Source organism: Peromyscus californicus, unplaced genomic scaffold (genome assembly GCF_007827085.1).
Source record: "Peromyscus californicus insignis strain IS unplaced genomic scaffold, ASM782708v3 Scaffold_6__1_contigs__length_162567912, whole genome shotgun sequence".
In the NCBI taxonomy this organism is placed as follows: Eukaryota; Metazoa; Chordata; class Mammalia; order Rodentia; family Cricetidae; genus Peromyscus; species Peromyscus californicus.
The window spans coordinates 70,268,416-70,290,180 of NW_026294584.1; the positions used below are offsets into that span (position 1 = coordinate 70,268,416).

Sequence of the window (21,765 nt, forward strand, 5' to 3'; positions counted from 1 at the left end):
TAAAAAATCTCATATTTACTCATGTTCCAGATCAATTTCAGTTCAAAGTAAACCCATACTCATTCAAAAAAACAGTAACAAAATAAAAATCTAATAAAGTAATTGGTAAAGTCTGTTATTAGGTGAAGTACACCAGCCATGCTAACAAGTAAAGCTAACATGTAAGCAATTTTTAAAGCCTATCAACTTTACAGGGGCATTTGACAGGATTTAAATTTTTGTTTGTAGAGTCACTGGGTCTTCAAAAGCTTAACTCTTTAGTAAGTCCTGACAGAAATTCATTTATCATTCTCCTTGCTGATTCTGTTTGCTTTATGCAAACTTCCCATATCCATATCATTTTCACTAAGAATAAACACAAGCAACTGAACTATAGCTATTTGCTTCAAGAGGGCATATTCTTTAATAATGGAAACATTTTTAAAAGTAGTATTTTTATTAATTATTTGAGAATTTTAAATAATGTATTTTGATCATATTTACTCCCTCCTCCAACTCCTCCCAGACCCACTCCCACCTCCCTACCACCCAACACCCTCTCAGACCCACTCCCACCTCCCTATCAACCTACTTCCTGTCCTAATGGAAACTTTTTAAAAAACAAAAATTAAACAGGCAGAAACGGAAATAAAGGATTGAATCTAGAACCTTCAAAGATGTTTTTTGTAGCAAATTAAAATACATACATTGATAAAGATGGAAATAGGATCACAGATCTTTTATATAAACTTCCATCATTCTTACAGTAGAGATTTCTAGTTATGCTGTGAGTTCAGTACAAGTACCTGAAATAGTTCCCTTATATCTAGAAGACAGTGCTTATTCTAGTGGCTGGGAAACTGACCTACACTATAATTTAGCTACCTGGTCTTCGTGGTCCAGGCCTATAATCTTAACTACTCCAGAGGCTGTATCAATATCTGCCTGGGTTACAATGTGGGTTCAAGGCCAACCTAAGTTGATTAAGTGAGATCATGTCTCAAAAGTAAATAAAGGAAAAACATATAAATCAAGGATAATAGCTAACAATTGCATGCAAATTCCCCAAAGTTCTTATCTGTTATTAGTGTATGTGTATGATGTATGTGTAGCTGTGCACATGGAGTTCAGAGGACAACTCTGTGGAGTCAATTTACACAACAAGAGCTCTACCCAGAGCCATCTCACTAGCCACAGTTTCCTCAATTTCTCCCTGTGGGTCTGCTCACCCAGGGATACACAATCAAGACTGGAAAATCAGAACTCAGTATGTAGAAATATTAAAAAAGAAAATGCAGAAAAATCACTATTTAAAAAAAAGAAAAAGATACTAGAGCCAGGCATGGTGATGTGTGCCTTTGATCCCAGCACTTGGGAAGCAGAGGCAGGTGGATCTCAGAGTTCAAAGCTAGCCTGGTCTACAGAGTGAATTCCAGGCCAGCCAGGGCTACACAAAGAAACCCTATCTGAAAAACAAAAAACACACTGTAGACAGATCCAACAGAGTATCTGGGTATACTCCACACAAGAGACATGCCAAGTACTACTAGAAATCACCTCAGTACAAAGGCTTTATTTTATGTAACAGAAAAAAATATGAATAAAACCTACCAGTCTTCTGTGGTATTATCATTTTCAATAATCTTAAAACCAAGTGGGAAATCATCTCAAAATTACTTATGTGAATAAAGAATCCTGAGGGGTGGGGAGGTGGACACATCGCTGAGAAGGTAATTATAGTTTAATATAAAACCAAACTCTTCCTAAGCACTGCCTGGACAAAACATGTCTGGTAGCTGTCACCTCCTCCAAAGTAAAGGATATTAATAAATGTTGTGTTACTACACGTTTTAGTAACTTTTCCTTGAGAGGTAAAGCAGGGCTGTAACTGAAGCAGGCTAGGTAATGAGTCAGCCAGGATGCCTTGGGACCACACACACTGTGGGCCTGCTGGATCCACCCAAAATGAGTGCCACTCAACCATCCCTGAAACCTAAACATTTATCTTATCAGTTTTCTGTCTAATATCCAAACGTCTTTTCCTTCCAAGTCTGTTAGTTTTCCAACAATTCAATTTCCCCAAACCTCAAATTTCACATACTACGGTTTTCTGAAAGTAAACTTTACTTTCTTTTAGCAAGCATTACTAGAAATCAGTGTGTAGGTAACTCAAGTGTCTACATGGTATTTTGTTCTCTCTCTCTCTCTCTCTCTCTCTCTCTCTCTCTCTCTCTCTCTCTCTGTTGAATTCAATAACAAATAAGTTAGAAATAGGAACCAGAAAGCATAGAAAATGGGATCCAACCACTGTCATTCTGACACAACCACAAGGGTTTGGCAGTGAGCAGCAATTCACCAACAGGTTTACAGCACCAGGGAAGACAGACACTGATAGGAAAGACTGACCTAAATTATACTTTACTCAAAGAGCTACTGCTAACACTGAATTCCAGCTTCCCAAAGTTCTCACTACAGACAGACTAACCCAGAGGACATACAATAACTCTTTATTATATAATAAAATATTAAATTACGATGTTCTTTCCAACGTTTGGTTTTATTTTTCCACAGAACCCCTTCTCTGGATTTCTGAACACTATAAGAAAATTATGCTTTTAAGAGTGGTACAATTTCAAATGCAAGCCTTAAAAGTCTCTTAAACATGTTACAAATGAAAGCAGGTTTAACGCAAGAGTTAAAGGAAAGAAACAAGATGGGGGGAGTCACCTTGACACAAGGCACATACTTGACTCTAGTGCAAAAATGAACCCTTTATGGTGAGCAGGAAATCACACTGTTCACTTTATGAAATAAGAAAATACACAGGAAGATTTAACCAACAGAGCTGCAATACCCTAGCAGTTCTAAAACATGTGAAACCAGGAATTATAGCAAGAAATATGAGCATTGAGAAATACATACTTTAGAATCCCATTTGCTCCGGTATAAACTTCTACTGAATTCAGACTGGTGGGCAGCATTGTGATAATCCTGTCAGCCTTTTCAGCTACATCTGCTGGGGAAGACGCTACCTTTAAAGAAATTGCAAAGGAGAATTGTTTAATTCAAATGTAAGCAGTTTCCAGACCTCAAGCAGGACCTGCAACTATTTACTGGCAAACAGTTCAAGAATATACACGAGTAACAAAGCTCAGTGAAATGAAATAACAAATGGAAGATTAAGTTAGAGTCTTCATCCTCTACTGACCTGTCTGAAGAATATGGGTTTCACAGAAAGCCCCCCTTAAATGTCCATCCTCACATCACTGAAGTAAATACAAAGCAAAACAATGGCATGTCTTCTTCCTATTGGCACTCCATCTCTAGATCATTCCAAGATAGAAGCCTGGAAGTTATAGACATTCCCTTAGAAATTGAGAGTTCTCTTCCATTGAAAGAAATTTAGTTCCATCTAGATAATTCCTTTAAAAGTCCCCTACAGAGTACCAAAAATTAGCTCACAGATCTTAGGGTGCTACATGTCTCCAAGCTTTTCATGCCCATAACTGGCAGTGCCAACTCATCCAACTGCCAAGTGCCAAGTGCATGGGCTAGTCCATCGGCCCCCTGCATCCCTAGCATCTGCTTCTCAGAATGTTTTGGTTTGCCAGAGCACTGCTTACCCCTCAATTACATCACATAGTGTCAAACTCACAGGTCTGGAAAAAACACACACTGATAGTGATAGCAGGAATGTCACCACTCTACTGGACACAACTGCTCTGTATCTAATGACTACATACATTTGCTATGGTATAACAACAATGTCTGATTTGTACAACAAAGGTGGGTTTCTTAGACACAGGCGTTCAAATAATCTTAACCACTGATGTGAGGACTTTAAACTGAAATAATAACTGACAAAATTTGGCCACAACTCAAAAGATGAGGAAGAAACCAACCTCATTTCCAATCTGACACTAGCCACAAAAGCCCTTTAGCAGCCAACTAATTAGAATCCCTCAATTACATCTGCTAATTGAGTGGGTAAAAAAGACAGCATGGATGGAACAAAGGAACACTGATTTGGGGAAGCCAGAGACGCAGCTCAGCCAAGTAGTCAGGTATGATTTTGTGCAAATCATTGAACCTCACTAGCTTCGGTTTCCCAACCTATAATGAAGAACAGTACATTAATTCCTGTAATCCTAGGACTCGGGAGGACTTGGATTAACAAGAGAACTGCAAATGTGAAACCAGCCTGGGATGCAGAGAGAAACTTCTAACAAATAAAGACTGAGGCTCTGCCTTTTAAAGAAATGACTCATTTGTCCTCATTCTTAACCTGGATAAATCCTTTGTATTCGTCTGCCCTCTGCCTCCACAGAGAACCCTATGTGCCCTTTTGCCAAACAAAGTCACAACAAAACATCTATTTTAGCTTCTACCTCCAACATAGAATGTGTTAATATCCAGTAACCTTCACTTCCAGGAAGGCTGGTCACTGTAAAATGACAGTGAACTCATCTTCTCCCTTCTGTCTACTTACTTATCATAAGGAAGTGGAAAAGAGAAAATCTGGTCACTGAGTCTATGTCCTGGAACTCTCTAAGTCCTCAGACCTTATCCTCACAACTTCTATTTCAGATGACATTACTTCTGTCGGAAAGAAGCAAAGATTATACACAATATTTTTCTGTAGTCCTCTATCAGAAATAAACTGTTAAGGAGTTACCTGTCTTTTTCTCCTCAAAAATTGTCTTGGCATTTTATTTATAGTCACATCATAATTTAAATAGAATGCCACATGAGACATCTTGTCACTTTCGGGTCAATGCTGACTACTACACATATAACAGATACTCAAGCTTTATCTGTTGGCCAAAAGTAGAAAACTCCTAACAAATGGAAACTGAGGCTCTGTCTTTTAAAGAAATGATTCCTGTGCCCTCACTCTGAACCAGAAATTTATTCTCATAGAGCTGGAAGGCAGAAGTCTGAGTCTGAAAGCAAGGTGTCATCAGTAGGGCCACTCTCTCTCCAAAGGCTTTAGGAGAGGCTCTTTGCTTCTTCTAGCTTCACACAGCTTCTTCTAGCTTCACACAGCTCCTTGGCCGGCAGGAGCACAACTGTAATGTCTGCCTCCATCTTCAGAGCACTCTCCTGTTTGTGTCCTCTTCCTTGTGTGACAGTCCTGGCTGTCAGCTGCCACTAGCTACACCCCCGGTCTCATTTTTAAATGGCTTTACTGATACACACACCATACAATTTTCCCATTTAAAGTGGATAATTAGTTGGCTTTTATATATCCCCACATAAGAGTAACCATTACCATAGTCAAGTTTTCAGTTTCTTCAAAAAGAAACTGATATCCATGAGCTGTCACCCCAGTATGCCAAAAGCTGCCTGACTCCCCCTCAGCACTAAACAACTAATGTACTTTCTTATCTCTATAGATTTCCTTTCTGAGATTTTTTCAGATAATAGAAGACGCATAGTGCATGGTCTTTTGTAACTGGCTCTTTAATTTAGTGTGCTTTCTTAGTTCATCTGTGACACAGCAAATATCAGCACTTCCTTCCTCTTAATTCCTAAACAGTCTATTACAGATGTTACACTTTGTTTCCTCATTCATCCACTGATATACCTAAGTGTTGTTTCCACTTAGCTATTATGCATAATGCTATTACACAGAAAGTTCTGTGTGGATGTATGTTTTCATTTCTCCTGGGTATAGACATAGGTTTGTTTTTTATTGTGTTGGGTTTTTGTTCTGTTTTGTTTTGAAACAGGGTCTCATTATGTAGCTCTGGCTGTCCTGGAACTCACTCTGTAGATCAGGCTGGCCTTGAACTCACAGAGATACACCTGCCTCTGCTTCCCAAGTGCAGGGATTAAAGGCTTGTGCCACCACCGCCCAGCTTAAATACAGGTTTTCTTTTACTGCTTGGTCAGGAACTGGAGAGATATATGGCTCAGTGAACAAAGTGCTTGCCATGCAACCATGAGGCCCTGAGTTTGGATCTCCAATACCCAAGTAAAAGCCAGGCATTGTGGCATGCATCTGAAAGCCCAGCACTGGGAGGCACAGAAAGTGTCACTTTCTGAGGACAGCACCTAACTTTTCCATGCATCAATTCTGACCCCTCTCCTGGTCTCTGAGGGCACCGCACTCTTTCATTCACAGTCATACTTCAAAATGAATAAAACAAAAACAAACAGACCAAAAGGAGAGTGGCTGAGCTGTTTTCTGTTGTGCCACAAACCCAGAATCCAAACTCTTAGGAGGCCAAGGCAGGAAGACTGAGATTTAGAGGCCAGCCTGGGCTATATAATGAGCCCTGGCCCCCAAAACAAGTAAACAAAATACACAAAATACTATCAAAAGACCTGAGACACAGCAGTTTCTCACTAAATATTAGGTTCCTTTTTCTTCCATTTAAAATGTAAATGTGTCCTTCACTCTAGCCTTTCTTTAGGCCTACCTAAAATTCCCAAAGCACATGAATGTTATTGGAGAACAGAGAGTAGAGGGGTAACTTCAGAGAATATAGTAATTTAAGCAGAACACCAGAAACTTCTGGAAGTCTGGGGAAAACTGAAACACCATACAACGCAATGGCAAGCACTTCAGTTGTTCCAAACATAAGCTGTAAGCTCTACAGGCATGGGAGGGGAACAACTGGCATTGAAAAGCCCCTGAGTTTCTGCTCTGCAGTCCATACTCTAATCCACTGTAGGAGCTCCAATCAACCTCTACCTTGCTTTCTGGCTAAATTCTGTATTTAACTTAAGACATCCCCTCAGTTTAGAGATCAGGTAGCACTGCCATATACATGTCACAACATAGTGACAAATGTCAGATATCAGGATTATCCCCAAAATTAGTATATGTCTCCTGAAATCAATTAGCTACTAACTGATTAACCCCAGACAGGGAACCAACTTGGAATGCTTACTGTATCTAAAATAATAAAAGGTCACCTATTTCACTATTTCTAGGAAAGTAAGTCATCAAATCTTTCCTACAAAGTTAGTAAGAGCCCAGGTTACTCAGCCCAGAGCACCAAGGAGTACAATGTCAGTCTCCATAGACCACATGGGCATGAGCAGCTTCAGTGATACTGAAAAGCCCCAAGATCTGTGGAGGCCCACAGAGGCTTCCTAATGAGACCTTACTCGGGGTCTGAGAATCTGAGCTTGCTTTACCCAGCAGGGATGCATAAGGAGATGATTTGCCCATGGGCGTGGTTACCAGGTGTTTGGAAGGGTCTATACTTGGCTGTACAGTGTGCTTTGATCTTGCAAGCGGGAGGTCTTTTGCCTCTCCCCTTGGCATGTTATAAAAAGCCTTTTGAATAAAGCTCTAGGCAGCTAGGTATTGACCCAGGGCCCTCCCAAAGCTATCCTGTGTCTCTGTCTTTCTCATCATCTCTATCTTTCTACCTAATACTTCCTCATTCCTCTCTCCTCCCCACAAGAACCTGTGGAAAGGTGGGAGCAGACCGGAGCTGGACCCTGGCAGACTCCCACAAGTATCACAATCACATTCTCAGGCAGTACCACCAGTACCAGGAAGCACAGAAAGCATGGCCAGGAAAGACACAGGGTGTTTGGCTCTGCAAAGGGCTTCTAAGTCACTAAATCTATTTCTATCTCAGGACTGCATTTCTCAGTATTTGCTTTCAATAATAATCTGAACATTGATTATTCTGCTTTATTTTTTTCTCTCCGTTTTCTGGTTCTTAGGAAGCTTTTGGTATTCTTCCAGTTCTGGGGTCATATCTTGCCCTTAGTTACCATTCTACAACTTATGCAAAATTTCCCTCATATTGTAGAAAAAGTAAATCTACTCAATTCAGAGACTAAAACATGGTCTCACCGGGCGATGGTGGCATATGCCTTTAATCCCAGCACTCGGGAGGCAGAGCCAGGCGGATCTCTGTGAGTTCAAGGCCAGCCTGGTCTACAGAGCAAGATCCAGGACAGGCACCAAAATTACACAGAGAAACCCTGTCTCAGAAAAAACAAAAAAACATGATCTTTTGTCATTTGAGTTACTAATGCTAGTAAAGTTTGACAAATCCAAGCACATCAAGACTTGCCTGGCAGATGCTACCATCAAACATGATAAACCATAATTCTTGAAATGTAAATGGTAGCCTAAAAGCAACACACTACAGTTTGGTCATAACTCAGCTCCACATTACAGTCCACGAGGATTTTAGGTTGTCTCCTGGTTTATGGCCAGTAACTAATTATGGACTCACAAAGTGCTGTCACGGAACATTTATAAAGTACATTCACATATATTTTCTCGTCTGAGCTTCATAATCTAATGACACAAGTAGTTAGTCATCATTCACATTTTATAGATGTGGAAGCCAGCTGAGGGGATAACTTACCCCATTAAGACAAAATATAAATGTTTGATCTGGGACGTGGGCTCAGCTTTAAGTCCCCAAACAGATTCTTGTCCTAAGACAGTCATCCCTGACTTTCTCTAACAAGGAGGCTATTTCCACCAAACAACTGCTTCATCAGCATAATCAGAGAAGATATTACCTCAGGAAATGACCAAACAGAAAATGCCCAGGGCACCTAGCAGAAAATAGACCCCCTCTCAGCAGCTATAACAAGTGTTCTTTTGATGTGCACCCAAATGTTGAATTAATGTTAAATATAAAATGAAATACAATTAACAACAATTAGGTTTTATAACTCTGTTAGGTATACTTCTAAGAAGTGCTTGCTTCTTTAAAAAAGAAAAATAAAATTTATTTTTAAGAACCAAAGCCTAAAGCAAATCCAAAGACAAGCCTTACCTGTTCACCAGCTTCTTGAAACTCTTTGCATGCATCAGGGAACACATCATAGAGAATGAGTGGATAGCCATGTTTCATGAGATTTTTTGCCATTGGATTTCCCATGTTTCCCAGTCCAATGAACCCAACTGGAGTCTTAGAAGCCATTGACCTAGAACACACTGATTTCAATACATTTATAAATAAAAAATAAATAAATGTATAACACTTTTTAAAATCCCATTGGGGACCTATAAGTCAAAGCAATGGTGTAGTCAGGAATGGAAGTGCATGCCTATAACATCAGTACTCTGGAAACGGAGGCAAGAGGATCCAAAGTTTGATGTCACCTTCCCAAGACACTGATTCAAAAACACACAGGGCCAAAAGCTCAGGAAACAAAGGCACTGACAACCTGAAATACATACCCAGAACCCATGTTGTAGGAGAGACTGTCCTCTGATTACCACACTTATGCAGTAGCATGCACATGCGCTCTCTCTCTCTCTCTCTCTCTCTCTCTCTCTCTCTCTCTCTCTCTCACACACACACACACACACACACACACACACACACACACACACACAGAGTTTAATAATTAAAACAAAAAACAGGGGCTCAAGAGATGGCTTAGCAGTTAAGAGTCCTTTGCTCTTGTCAAGGATCCTGGTTCAGTTTCATCACCCACGTGGTGGCTCACAATCATCTGTAACTCCAGTTCCAGGGGCTCCAACACCCTCCTCTGAATTTCATGGGCACCAGGCATTGATATGGTATATATATATGGATAAATACTCATATACATACAATAAAATAATCTAAAAAATGTTTTAACCCCATAAAATAATGCTTTAGAAAATAAGAGAGCTTTGCCTCACCTTGGAAATAACATTAGATACAATTTCTCCATTTCACATTGACACTTGACAAATACCACTCAGTAAATGCACATGGCATGACATAATGACAGAGTTTAGAAAGACACAAGACACAGCACTTGCCCTTGAAACGTTTACAATCTACTGACAGAAGAAAGAGAAATAAGTCTACCTGCCCTTGCATTTGCAGGTTTTATTCCTCCTTTTCCTTTCAAAGACTTTGTCTTTGAGACTGTACCATGTGACGACTAATCACAGCCATTTTTAAGTTTCAAATCCTCTCCAATGATTGCTCCTACTCACCATGATCATATGTGAGTATGAGAAGATCCCAAAGGCAAATTATTTGAAGCTCTATGTTTAAGAAACAAAGCTCATACTAGGTTAAAAGTTGATTTAGTTCCTTTTCACGACTGACTTTACCACTTCCATTAAACGTGTCATTCTTGTGTAACATCACATTGCTGCTGTGAAGTTTTACTATATACACAGGAACACTTTGTCTTTATAGTCCACGAAGGTCCAATGACAGAGAAATGACACCTAATTGAAATTTTATATTAAAATTAAATAGAATAAGAAGTACATTTTATAAAAGAGATCTAATACCCATAGGCAAATTAACAAAAAGAGAAAATGGAGAACTATTACATTAGTCCACTGTGTTGAGGTTGGGAAAGTGCAACTTAACAATTCAAAAACGTTATAAACAAGGAACACTGCATTTCTAAAGCAGTTAATTTAACAGCAACTACTGTTAAGTCAAACAGGTAACAAGTAAGAGAAGAGTGAGGATTCAGTCACATACTCCACAAGCATTAAGTAGCCACTTCAATGTACTGTGCCAAGGGTGACCTCTAACTCTGATCCTCCTACCTCAGCCTCCCAAGTGCTGGCATTATAGGTCTGCACCACAACACCTAGCCACTGAACATACAAATGAGATACGGTCCTTGCCTTCCAACAACCTTAAAATCCAAGAGGACATAAACCACACAATAAAACATTAATACAAGCCAGGTAATGTGAAAAACAATGCTGGCACAGAATTCATGGTTTGAAATTTGAAGAAGGTATATTTAACTTGTGTATTCTACAGTGGATCAGGTTTCACACAGAGCAGGAAGAAGGGAATTACATCAAGAAAAGGAAGCATGAGCACATTTGAGGACAGGAAAGCCAGAAGACTTGAACAGTAACAGTTAATATTATGGCAGCTTCACTCCATGACAGTTACCTAAGCACTTTACCGATAATTGCCACCACTTAGCATCCTTCCTAAGAATCTAGATGCTTGCAAGCTTAGGTAAAATGACCACGGCCTTATCTAGTTGGGCTCTGGTTTGTTTGATCTGGTTTTGGTTCTGCAGTGCTGGAAGTTGAACTCAAGCTAGGTATGATCGCTGAACATACTCATGCCTTTGGGCTTCACAGAAGTTCAATCTCAGGATTCCAAACTCTTTATGATCATGTGGTCTAGTTACATGGAGGAATGTTCTAAGATACACATTGTAATAGTAGGCTATATTATGATGGCTGCTATTGTTTTGTAAATGATGCAAGCTGGATATGTATATATGTGGAAAGAAATAACAGAAACGGTAAAATTAACAAACTATAGGCTCTACGCAAGACTACTCAGAATTCCCTGTATTACACTCTTACTGCTTCCGATCTGAAATTTTTCACAAGGGGGAAAACTAGAATATTTATACTTAAAAAATATTGTAAGTGACAAAAACAAGTAACTAAGAAGAGTACTGCTAGCACATGCTATAAACAGGACTACTTTATACCCAAATAACTTAAAAACCTTGAAGTAATCTCTGAATGACTCTGATAGGCAAAAAAATCACAAAATGACAACAGAAAATATGTCAATTCTCTTCAGAAAGAAAGCTTCAAAAACATATTCAACTTGTCATAATTAGAGAAACACAAAACAAAGAAATATGATACTATTCTTCAACTACTGAATGGACCAACTTTTTTTGTTTGTTTGTTTGTTTTTGTTTTTTCCGGGGCTGAGGACCGAACTCAGGGCCTTGCACTTGCTAGGCAGGCGCTCTACCACTGAGTTAAATCCCCAACCCCATGAATGGACCAACTTTTGTGTCTTAGACAAAAACTATCATCAGCAAGTAAGGATTGATGAAAATGAGTGTTTTCATACACTATCAACTATATCAGATCAGCCATTTTGAAAATCTATCTACATTTTAATTTCAATTTAAAACAACCAACTCAGCAATTTTACTTCCTAGAAGTTTACTATTTACAAAGGATCATAAACTTTGTCTTAAAAGGGTCAGCAATAAATTACTTTCAGCTTTGTAAGTCATAAGTCCTCTGCTACGACAAACCCATTCATTCATCTGCTCTAGTTTGAAAATAGCAATAGCTAATAAAAAAAAAGTGCATGGCTTGATCCAATACAATATTGTTTAAGTATGGCATGTGCACATATGTATGGATGCATCTGGAGGCCAGAGGAACATTGGATGTCTTCCTAGATCCCTCTCCACTTTATTTACTGAGGCAGATCTCTTGAACTATGAACTTATTGATTAGGCTAACCTAGACAGACAGCTTGGGGTGGGGGACAGGGGCTTGTTATAGGTAGGACACCACACCACACAGCTTTATGCGTGTATTTGGAATCCAAACTTGGTCCTCAGCTTGGAATGGCAAGTGCTTTAACTACTGAGCCGTATCTTAAGCCCTCAAATACAATTTTACTTATAAAAACAGATACATGAATATGGACCACCATCATTTACTAGGTTCTGCTATACACTAACCTCTGAACCACACAAATAGTTTATTATAGCACTATTCATTACAGCAGAAAAATATAAACTAATAACATATTAGTAGAACACTTAATTCACAGTAATTCACACTAGCCCAATGCAATGAAATATTACTCCTATATTAATGTAAAAGAATGTGAACAGTAGAGTGGGGCAAGAAACAGCTCCACACTCCTATATGCAGCAGCTGGAGTTCCTTTCAGAACCCTCAACTGAGCTGAAGCTTGATTCGGATGCTTTAACAGATTCAAGCACAGCGGTCATTAGAGAGCACTCACAGAAAGGACAAAACACACCAAGCTGCAGTAGTCATGTATATGATTTGGTAGCTCTCAAGCTTCATCTCAAAGTTTATTAACATCTCTCCCCTTTTTCCCTCTTTTCCATAAATGAGATTACAGAATGCTCCAGAGGTGTCTAGAATAGAACCAGACCTGATAAGGTAAAAACCAGGTTAACAAGGCATACACAAGGATCAAGGGATGTCTTTCACTACAAATGGGAATTCTGTGAGAGTCCTTGAAAATTGTAGGTTTACAGCTGGGAAAAGGAGAAAGATATGGAGGTGATTAATATGTTTAGGTCTTAAGCATGACTGTCATTTAAGTCTTACTTGAAACATTTCTGTATAAAAGGAATATTGTCTCTTATAGGTAACTGTCACTGAAAATGTTAAATCCTAGATTTCTTTTTGAGAAAAGTAACATTTTCAATTTTGAGAACTTCACACACAAAGACAGTATTTACAACATTTCTACCCTTTCTTCTCTCCATCTCCAGCTCCTCATGTGTCCCCTCCACTCACTCAGGTTCATGACTTTCTTTATTGTTACACAGGTGCATACTCACACACAAACACACAGTCTGCTGAGTCCATTTAGTGTTATTCACATGTGTATTTGTTAGAGTTGATCACTGAGATTGGATAACTCATCCAAGGGCTCGTCACTGAAGAAGCTTGGCTCTCCCTCTCTTAGCAGACATGAACTGCCTATAGCTCTTCATGCAGGAGCGGAGTCTTCCAACAGTGCTGTGGGATGTCATTCTGTATGCTGTGAATATGTGTTGCTCCCATTGGCTAATGAATAAAGTTGTTTTGGCCTATGGCAAGGCAGCTTAGAGGCAGGTGGGAAATCCAAACAGAGAGACAGGAAGAAGAAAGGCAGAGAGGGGAGACACCAGCACTACCAGAAGAAGCAAGATGTGAAAATACTGGTAAGCCATGGCCACGTGGCAACTTATAAATTAATAGAAATGAGTCACGTTATAAGAGCTAGCTAGTAAGAAGCCTGCCATAGGCCATGCAATTTGTAATTAATATTAAGCCTCTGAATGATTATTTTATAAGCGGCTGTGGGACCTTGGAGCCGGGCGAGACCAGAGAAACCCTTCCAACTAAATTTGGCACCCAATGTGGGGCACTGACCCACAAAGATCTAAGAAAGCTTAAAGATTCTGAATGTACAGAAGTGGAGTCACACTGGGCTTCCTAGTCTCATAGTCTCATATCATCATCAGCGCATAAACTCGTCTCCTGACAGCTGCCTGTGAGACAGAGCTGGCCGCCAGCCACCATAAGCTAAGCAGCATGGTGGACTCCTGTCTCTGTACACAGAGGAGTCTCCAAGCCATGCATGCATAGTGGATTTAGCTTTTGCTAGTACAGTAAAAAAAAAAAAAAAAAAAAAAAAAAAAAAAAAGGTATCTGGGCTACATGCTGCTGGATGGAAGCACCCACTGCTTCCCAGACTCAGTGGTGAGCATGGATCCCAGAGCTGCAAGTAAACGTACCACCACCATATTGGGAAGCTGAGGTTGGCGGAATCAGCAGCCAAAGCAGCCGCATTGGTCTTAGCCATGTAGTTTAGCAATTTAAAATCTCTCCTTGTCAGAGAAGGATTATAGATTCACAATGAGACAGATTTAGAAGGACTAAAACTCTAAATGGTCTACAGTGTGTGTAAAAATGTACATAGTCTTTGAAGAGAGTGGAAAAGGAGGATAGACAGTTATATTAAAGAAATAGATAATTTTAAAAATAAAGTCTTTAAAGAGACAATAAGAATAATATAAAAAACAAGCCATGGAAAGTTGTCAATTATACGGAGTCTCTGGATTATATTGTCTTTGGGATTTTTTAACTGCAGAAAGACATTTGATTGTAAAGGTTGCTGAGTTAAATAAATATATATATATGTATTATATATATAATACATATATATGTGTATTATATATATAATACATATATATATATAAAAGGTATCTTGACTCCAAAGTTTGTGTCTTTGGAAAAGAGATTCTGCTTTTGTGTCCACAGATGATGAGAATCTGTGGATTGCTTCCAGGCTAATATGGTTTGATCAGCCAAGACCCCCTGAAAGGTATCTGATGATACCATGGCCCAGATGATCCAACATCCAAAATGAGCTTCAAAGCAACTGGCTGAGATGATCCATCCTCACAGACAACTACAATCAAGATTTAACTATAATTCTTAATTTTCTCAGAATCCCCATAAGATTACCAGTGCCCCCAACCAGCAGGAAGCAGTATGAAAAGCTATGCCCAAATTCACAAAATATTATTTATAAATGTTTATTCTTATTTAAAGGGGGTTGATTATAAATGCAATCTTTTTCTAAAAAAAGAAAAGAGGATAGATTATTGAATCTACTTTTAAAGAGCAGCAACTTGTTTAAAATGTTTTACATTGCTATGGATTTTAATTTACTGATACAAATTTAAAGTTAATTTTGTTACACTATATGTATATTTCTACTCTTGTTTAAGGTATTATGTTTGTGTAGCTCATCTGAAATTGTAATGTATAATTAAATACGGATTAATAATTAGTCATCCATGATAATCAAACTTATAGTCATATTAGTTAAGTTTTCTAGGTATACATAGATATATTTCAATTAGGTAATCTTCAAACACTTCAAAGACCTACAGAATATGGCATTTTAAATGTTTTTAAAAATTAGACTTTTCTGGACAATGAGACACGTCTGCTCCTGGTAGCACTGATTGATTTCAAAGAGAAAGATGGGCATCAAAGACACTCCATATAGAGTTTATCTTCTTCTTGACAAAAATAGCCATTTGGGCAAGAGGCTACTCTTGCCTGAATTGCTGATAATATGTTGTATAAACTGGACATACAGGACCCACAGAAAAATGACCACAGAATTTGCCAAAACAAGGTGAAATGTTTCTTCAGGTTTCTGCTTTGCAGAGAAGACTGCCAAATATTCTACAGGACACAGGGAGAAGCAACTAAAAAACTCTAGAACTACTGGCTAAAGATGGATGCCCCAACATTACAGAGGAACTTTGGATGACTGTCCAGACAGACAGCTTTCTCTGTCATTTCCAGAATTTTGGAAGTTGCTTACAATGCATTTCCTGTTTACTTAGGTAATATTATATCCTTCTGGGGTCTTTGATGTAGTTGAAGGCTAGAAAGTTATAATTACAGTTTTCCTTAGTCATGATAAAAGATAAATTAGATATGAAACTTTAGACTCACAAATATAGGATAGATAAAATATTTTAATTTTGCCAAATACAAATAGACTAGATATTGTAACTTAATTCTTGCTTGAAAACTCTTCTATTATATGTAATTTTACCATGTTAAAGTTAAAACCTTCCTTTTTGATTAGATAGAAAAGGGGAAGCGCTGTGGAATGTCTTTCTGTATGCTGTGAATATGTGTTGCTCCCATTGGCTAATGAATAAAGTTGTTTTGGCCTATGGCAAGGCAGCTTAAAGGCAGGTGGGAAATCCAAGCAGAGAGACAGGAAGAAGAAAGGCAGAGGGGGGAAATACCAGCACCACCAGGAGAAGCAAGATGTGAAAATACTGGTAAGCCATGGCCACGTGGCAACTTATAGATTAATAGAAATGGGTCAAGTTTTAAGAGCTAGCTAGCAAGAAGCCTGCCACAGGTCATGCAATTGGTAATTAATATTAAGCCTCTGAATGATTATTTTATAAGTGACTGTGGGACCTTGGGGCTAGGCGAGACAGGAGAAACCATTCTGACTACATCAAAGATTTCCCACATCTTGACTCAACTGTCAAAAAGTTTAAACCAGTTCAGAGTGAGAAGATTCTTTTCCCTCCCATGTTTCCTTAACTGTCTGTCTTTCTATCCTGTCCTACCATGGTATAGCTGTCTAAGGTAGAGGAGGGAAAACCTCCAGGATAAATTGCCAAATAAAAAACAGCAAGATGCAGAGCATTAATACAAGAATATGCATCTCTATCTATCCTGTCCTACCACAGCATACCTGTCTAAGGCAGAGGAAAAGCCTCCAGAATAAAAACTAATAAAAAATAGTAAGATGTAGAATATTAATAGAAGAATAGGCAAAGAAAAGAATACACAAGGACTTATTTTTCTGGAGTTTTGTATGGATATATTTTTAAAAAAACAGTAGTCAGTCACAGCTCAAATGTCGAGATTTTTACTAAAAATCTTTCGTTTTTTACCATATGCATTTAATTTTTATAACTACATTTGTAAGAAAAGGAAATAAATGAATTGGCACAGTGAATGTTAAGTGCTACGTGAATTAATTCTAACTAAAGAGGTTTCACTAAATGGGCACATGGGGATATAAGTCAGTTATGAAGCAATTACAGAGTAACAGTGGTGGTAAAGTGGACCCAGCAAATGTGAGCTATGTTGCTACAACCATTACCCAGGTTAACTCTCCAACATTCTTCATCCCAGATTCAGATCCCACCTGTCCAAACAATATGTAGCAATGCTACTATTGCCAAATGTCTGGTCCAGGGTCTGCCAACCCTGTCAATGACTTGGAAGTGCTATGGGAAATGTAATAAGGAATGAACAAAGGATTAATGAAAGCAATGTAAATAATTAGCCAACTTCTATAACTCTCAATATCACTACCTAAGTGGCAGCCAGGGGAAGGGACAGACCACAGATAATACTCAGAATTTAAGCAAGAGATTAAGAAAAATATTAAGATAATATCAAAGACATCAGTGAAATTCCTATTTATAAATAAACTTCAGATGGGATACAATGAAGAACAAAACTGTTTGTCTAGTGGGGTGAACAAAGGAAGTATCAACAGGCCAGGTATAAAACAGGGAAACAGGATGGATGTCAGCAGAGCAAGAGTCACAGAGGGTGTGCCAGCAACCAAAAGACTAGTTCTTGTGAAATTCCAAGTGATAGGATACAAGAAGATCTGGGAGGACAGTGCTGACCTTTGCTACAGAAGATTAGGAGCTAAGAACAAGAAGGCCTATGTTATCCCAGCCAAGTACATGTGCATCAATCAAGATAGGTTGTCAATGACGGGCTCAGTTCCCTTCATTTCATCATTGGGGCAAAACAAGAAAAGGATAGTATTAAGTAAGTACAAGTATTATCCAAAGAGAAGTTACTCATTGCCTATGATCAAATTTAAATTCTAAGTTTAGGAGACCCATGTGAAGTCACATATATGCTCTTGAAGTGACAGGTTAACTTCTCCTATGTGTTTTTATCAACAGCAGTACTGACAACATCAGAAGGTTACTGTAAAGATTACTTGAAGTAAGATATGTAAAGCATTAAACATTGCCTAGCACATGAGAGTCAGCAAACAGTAGCTACCTTTATTAACAAGGGTCAAGAGGCAACACTATGGAACAAGCCCTGTACCAAATGGCCTTTTTAGCCTCGCTGGTTAAAAGGAAGAGAAAGACTAAAGGTGGCAGAGGTCATTTAGGGAACTACAAGCTTCCAGTGATGATGGAGCTTCTGAAGAAGTACTTGGCATACAGAACTGGCTCCTGAAGGTACAGGGATCCAAAGGAGTTCAGGGAATTCCAAAAAAACCCAATCAAACCTACAACAGAAATGCATCTTCCTTTAAGCAAGTTTTGACAGTAATGTGTGGAGACAGTGAAGTCAGATGACAGATAAAAATCAAGCTGGGGAAAAAAAAAATTCAGCCAGCATAAAGGTGATGCTGGTTGATTGGTGAAGAAACTGATGGGAAAATTTGACAACACTGGTTTCTAAACTTACAGATTATGATCTCTCAAATGTAATACGAGCAAGGTTATATATAGCCTGGTAACTTGACCTGTGACCAGAAATCAGTATACTCTGTATAAAAAGATTATTTTAGATTTTCTAAAATCTTCCTAGTCAAAGGAACATATTTACTGTAGATTACGCAAAAAATAATCACATAAAGCTTCTGAATGGACTTCCTGTGTCATAAGATATTATAGTGTTCTTCCCTTACCTGAAAGAGATACAGTGCAAGACTGGATGTCTGAAGTTACAGATAATATCAAATATATATAAACACACACCCATGATAAAGCTTAATTCATAAGTTGGGCACAGTAATAGATGAATAACAATAATAATATAGAACAATTATAACAATACACTTTTTGAAGTTATGAAAATGTGATCACTCCCAAAATATCTTTCCACGTAGTATTTTCAGTCTAAGGGGTATCATTTCTGGAATGATATCGCCTCTGGGGACTAGCTCTAAGGAGGGTCCAGAGGGAATGGAAGAGGTGCAACAGAGGGCAGTGGAGGTGAATATTATCACAATATGCTGTATCTATGCATGAAACAGAAAATAGTTTAAATCTAAACATACAAAAAAAGTACAATCCATATATACAAAAAGCATCAGTGATTTTTTTAAACTCAATATTGTAATTCCATATACAATAGTATTTCATTTTTCCACCCCACCTTTGGTCAGGTAGTCTTTAAAAATGTCCTGATACAATTTTTCTATGTGCATGTTGAGTCCCAAAACGTAAGTTGAAGAGCCTATATCTGTATATTCTTAACCTCTTTACAAAAATAGATCTAAAGCTAAATATAATTATCTTTTAAAATAAAATACAAAATTTGCTTACTATGAGTTATGAAACAGGAAAGTAATTATATTTTTCTATTTCTTCTAGGATGTATTAAATGTATTAAAGTTGCTATAAACTGACACTGACAACTTGTAGGTCTCATTTTTTTTTTTAAAAAAAGTATATGGAACTTTATAACATTACCATCTACATGCTATAAACAGCTTAAACATATGATGGAGGCAAATACCCCCACTGAATTCCGAACATTAAATGTTAATAATTGAACATGATTTCTTTTCTTCATTTTCCTAAACTTTAAAATTGCATGGAGATGGGGTTTTTTTTCCCCATTTTTTAAGATTCAAATCTCAAAAAAGTTATCATTTTTGTAGTTAGTTTACTATTTGTAGTGGATAATTTTAGTTTATGTTAACACTGGCATTTAAAACAATCCCAGAGTAAAATACAATTGCTCAAGTGTTTTAAACACTTCACTAAAGAACTTTTCCTTAAAACTGTTCATATATACATGCCTTTGGGCCAAAGCACCCACTAAGTACAAGATGGTTTGTCAAAGCAGTCTAACCAGCACTGGGAGATAGGTCCTTCCAGCTGTCAGAGCAAAGTAGTATAGTCTTTGGCCTCAGATTCTCCTATCACGGATTCTAAGAACTTTCATAACTCTTAAAAGGTACACCAAGAAAAGTTCATCAAACTATCATTAGAACACCTTGTAAAACCATTAAACAGCAAATACATTGTCCTGGGCAAATCAGCTCTGAAAGAATTGTGCATTCATGTGAAAACTGCTACTTCCTTTAATACTAAGGAAAAGTGATTTTTAAGAAACTATATCCAAAATCATATGTGTTTGCATCTTGCCACCGTGATTCCTTATCTGTCATCTGTTACCTGTTATCACACAGATGCTCTTCCAAAGCAGAAAGGAAATTCACAGGTCTTCCTGAGGGGAAAGACTGGGGTTCAGCTCAGAAATCAATTCCCAACCTATTACACAAAAATTACAGGCACCCTGAATCCAGAGCCCCTTGCATGCTAGGAAAACTCAAGGGGGTTGTTTATTTGTTAATCTATAAACTTTTACATTAAAAAATCCTTCAGTATCCCCCACAAATCAACCCATTCTAAAAGAGGTGTCTTGGTGTCCTAGGAAATCCAAGAATTGGGAAGAACCAAGGGCTACTTCCTAGATCTTGTTGGAGATGTCTAAATTTACTAATTCAAGAGCCTCGGGAGTTCCTCGTGTGAAAAAACGAAAAGACTGAATGAGTTATTGGGAATTCACGTGGCTCTAAACCAGATCTTCCTAAATCCCTGGTCCGTTTCCATAACTTACAGTACAGCGTAGTTAGTCAGACAGGTTCTGGCCACAATTCTGAGGACTTTCAAAGAGTTGTGGTTAATAATTTGACAAAAGTCCACCACTTTCAGGCAGCACAGCTCCATTCCATAATGGAGTAAGCCCGACTGGATGGTCAAGGGTGACAAACTTTGTCAGAAGGCTAGGATACCGCCATGCCACCCACAAGGGTGGTTAAACACAAATGGGGCCTTGCAGTTCGAGGTAGCGACCGCTTAGGGTGAAGCCGGAGAGCTGGAAGGCCAGGGGTCGCCGAGGTGGATGCGGCGAGGTCACCCCTGGAGCTGAGCCCTCCAAATGTCCTAGGAGCCCCAACTCCAAAGCGCACGCCCCAGACCCAAACACTCCTCCCCTTCAAGAACCCAAGCTGTCCCTGGGTCCCGCAGAGGACGCTGAACAATCTGGAGCCGGGCAAGAGCAGGAGGGGAAGGCTGACCGCTCAGGAGGCAGTCGCAGAGGGGCCCGGGCCTTGAGGACCTCCACAATTGTCGCTTTTACCCTCAAACCAACCGAAGCCCTTGGGGCGAAAAGCCCTCTTCCGATGGCCCGAGGAAAACGCGCAGGAGGGGCGCGAGGTTCTTACCCGCTGCAAGGTTGGCCGCGGGCCGCCGCCGGCTGCTCCAATACCAGAGACCGGAGGCTGCTCCTCGGAGCCCCAAGGAGGCTGCCATGCTGCCCCCCGCCCCGCCTCCGCGCCGTCACCTCGGCCGCCTCACACTCGGCCTGCCGCTGAGAGTGTGCGCAGCCCCGCTAGCCGGCACCACGGCGAGGACGGCTCGCGCACGCGCCCTCGCTGCTCCGGGTTGGCTCCGCCCAGCGAGGGGCGGAGCACGATGTGGAGAGGCGTGGCCGGAGAGGCGAAAACGGACCAATCGGGATCCCCCGATCTTTAGACGCCTTGTCTTGCCGCCCGCAGCCGCTGAGTGTACAACCTTGGAGTAGGAGAACCCTTGTTTACCCCAAGCCTAGGGGTGTTGGGAAGCGGTGGCTGTCGCTCACTACCGCCTCCTCAGAACACCTGCACTCAGGAACTGCCTCTTCTTAAGGCTGGGAACTGTTTTTCTTCCCAACAGACAAGAATGCAGCTACTGCAGTATTTAAAG

At 39.4% G+C, this 21,765-nt stretch overlaps 1 protein-coding gene across 1 annotated transcript in view; it reads right to left on the minus strand.

Annotated features, from left to right (window-relative positions):
• Positions 1–21,447, minus strand: part of Hibadh (3-hydroxyisobutyrate dehydrogenase) — a 105,351-nt gene extending 83,904 nt beyond the window's left edge. The window contains exons 1-3 of the mRNA XM_052719895.1: positions 21,246–21,447; positions 8,745–8,905; positions 2,902–3,011 (exon numbers count right to left, since the gene is read on the minus strand). Of these exons, the coding sequence (XP_052575855.1) occupies positions 2,902–3,011; positions 8,745–8,905; positions 21,246–21,333 (359 nt within the window). The 5' untranslated portion in view covers positions 21,334–21,447. The remainder of the gene's footprint in view (positions 1–2,901; positions 3,012–8,744; positions 8,906–21,245) is intronic.
• Between the last annotated feature and the right edge of the window lie 318 nt (positions 21,448–21,765).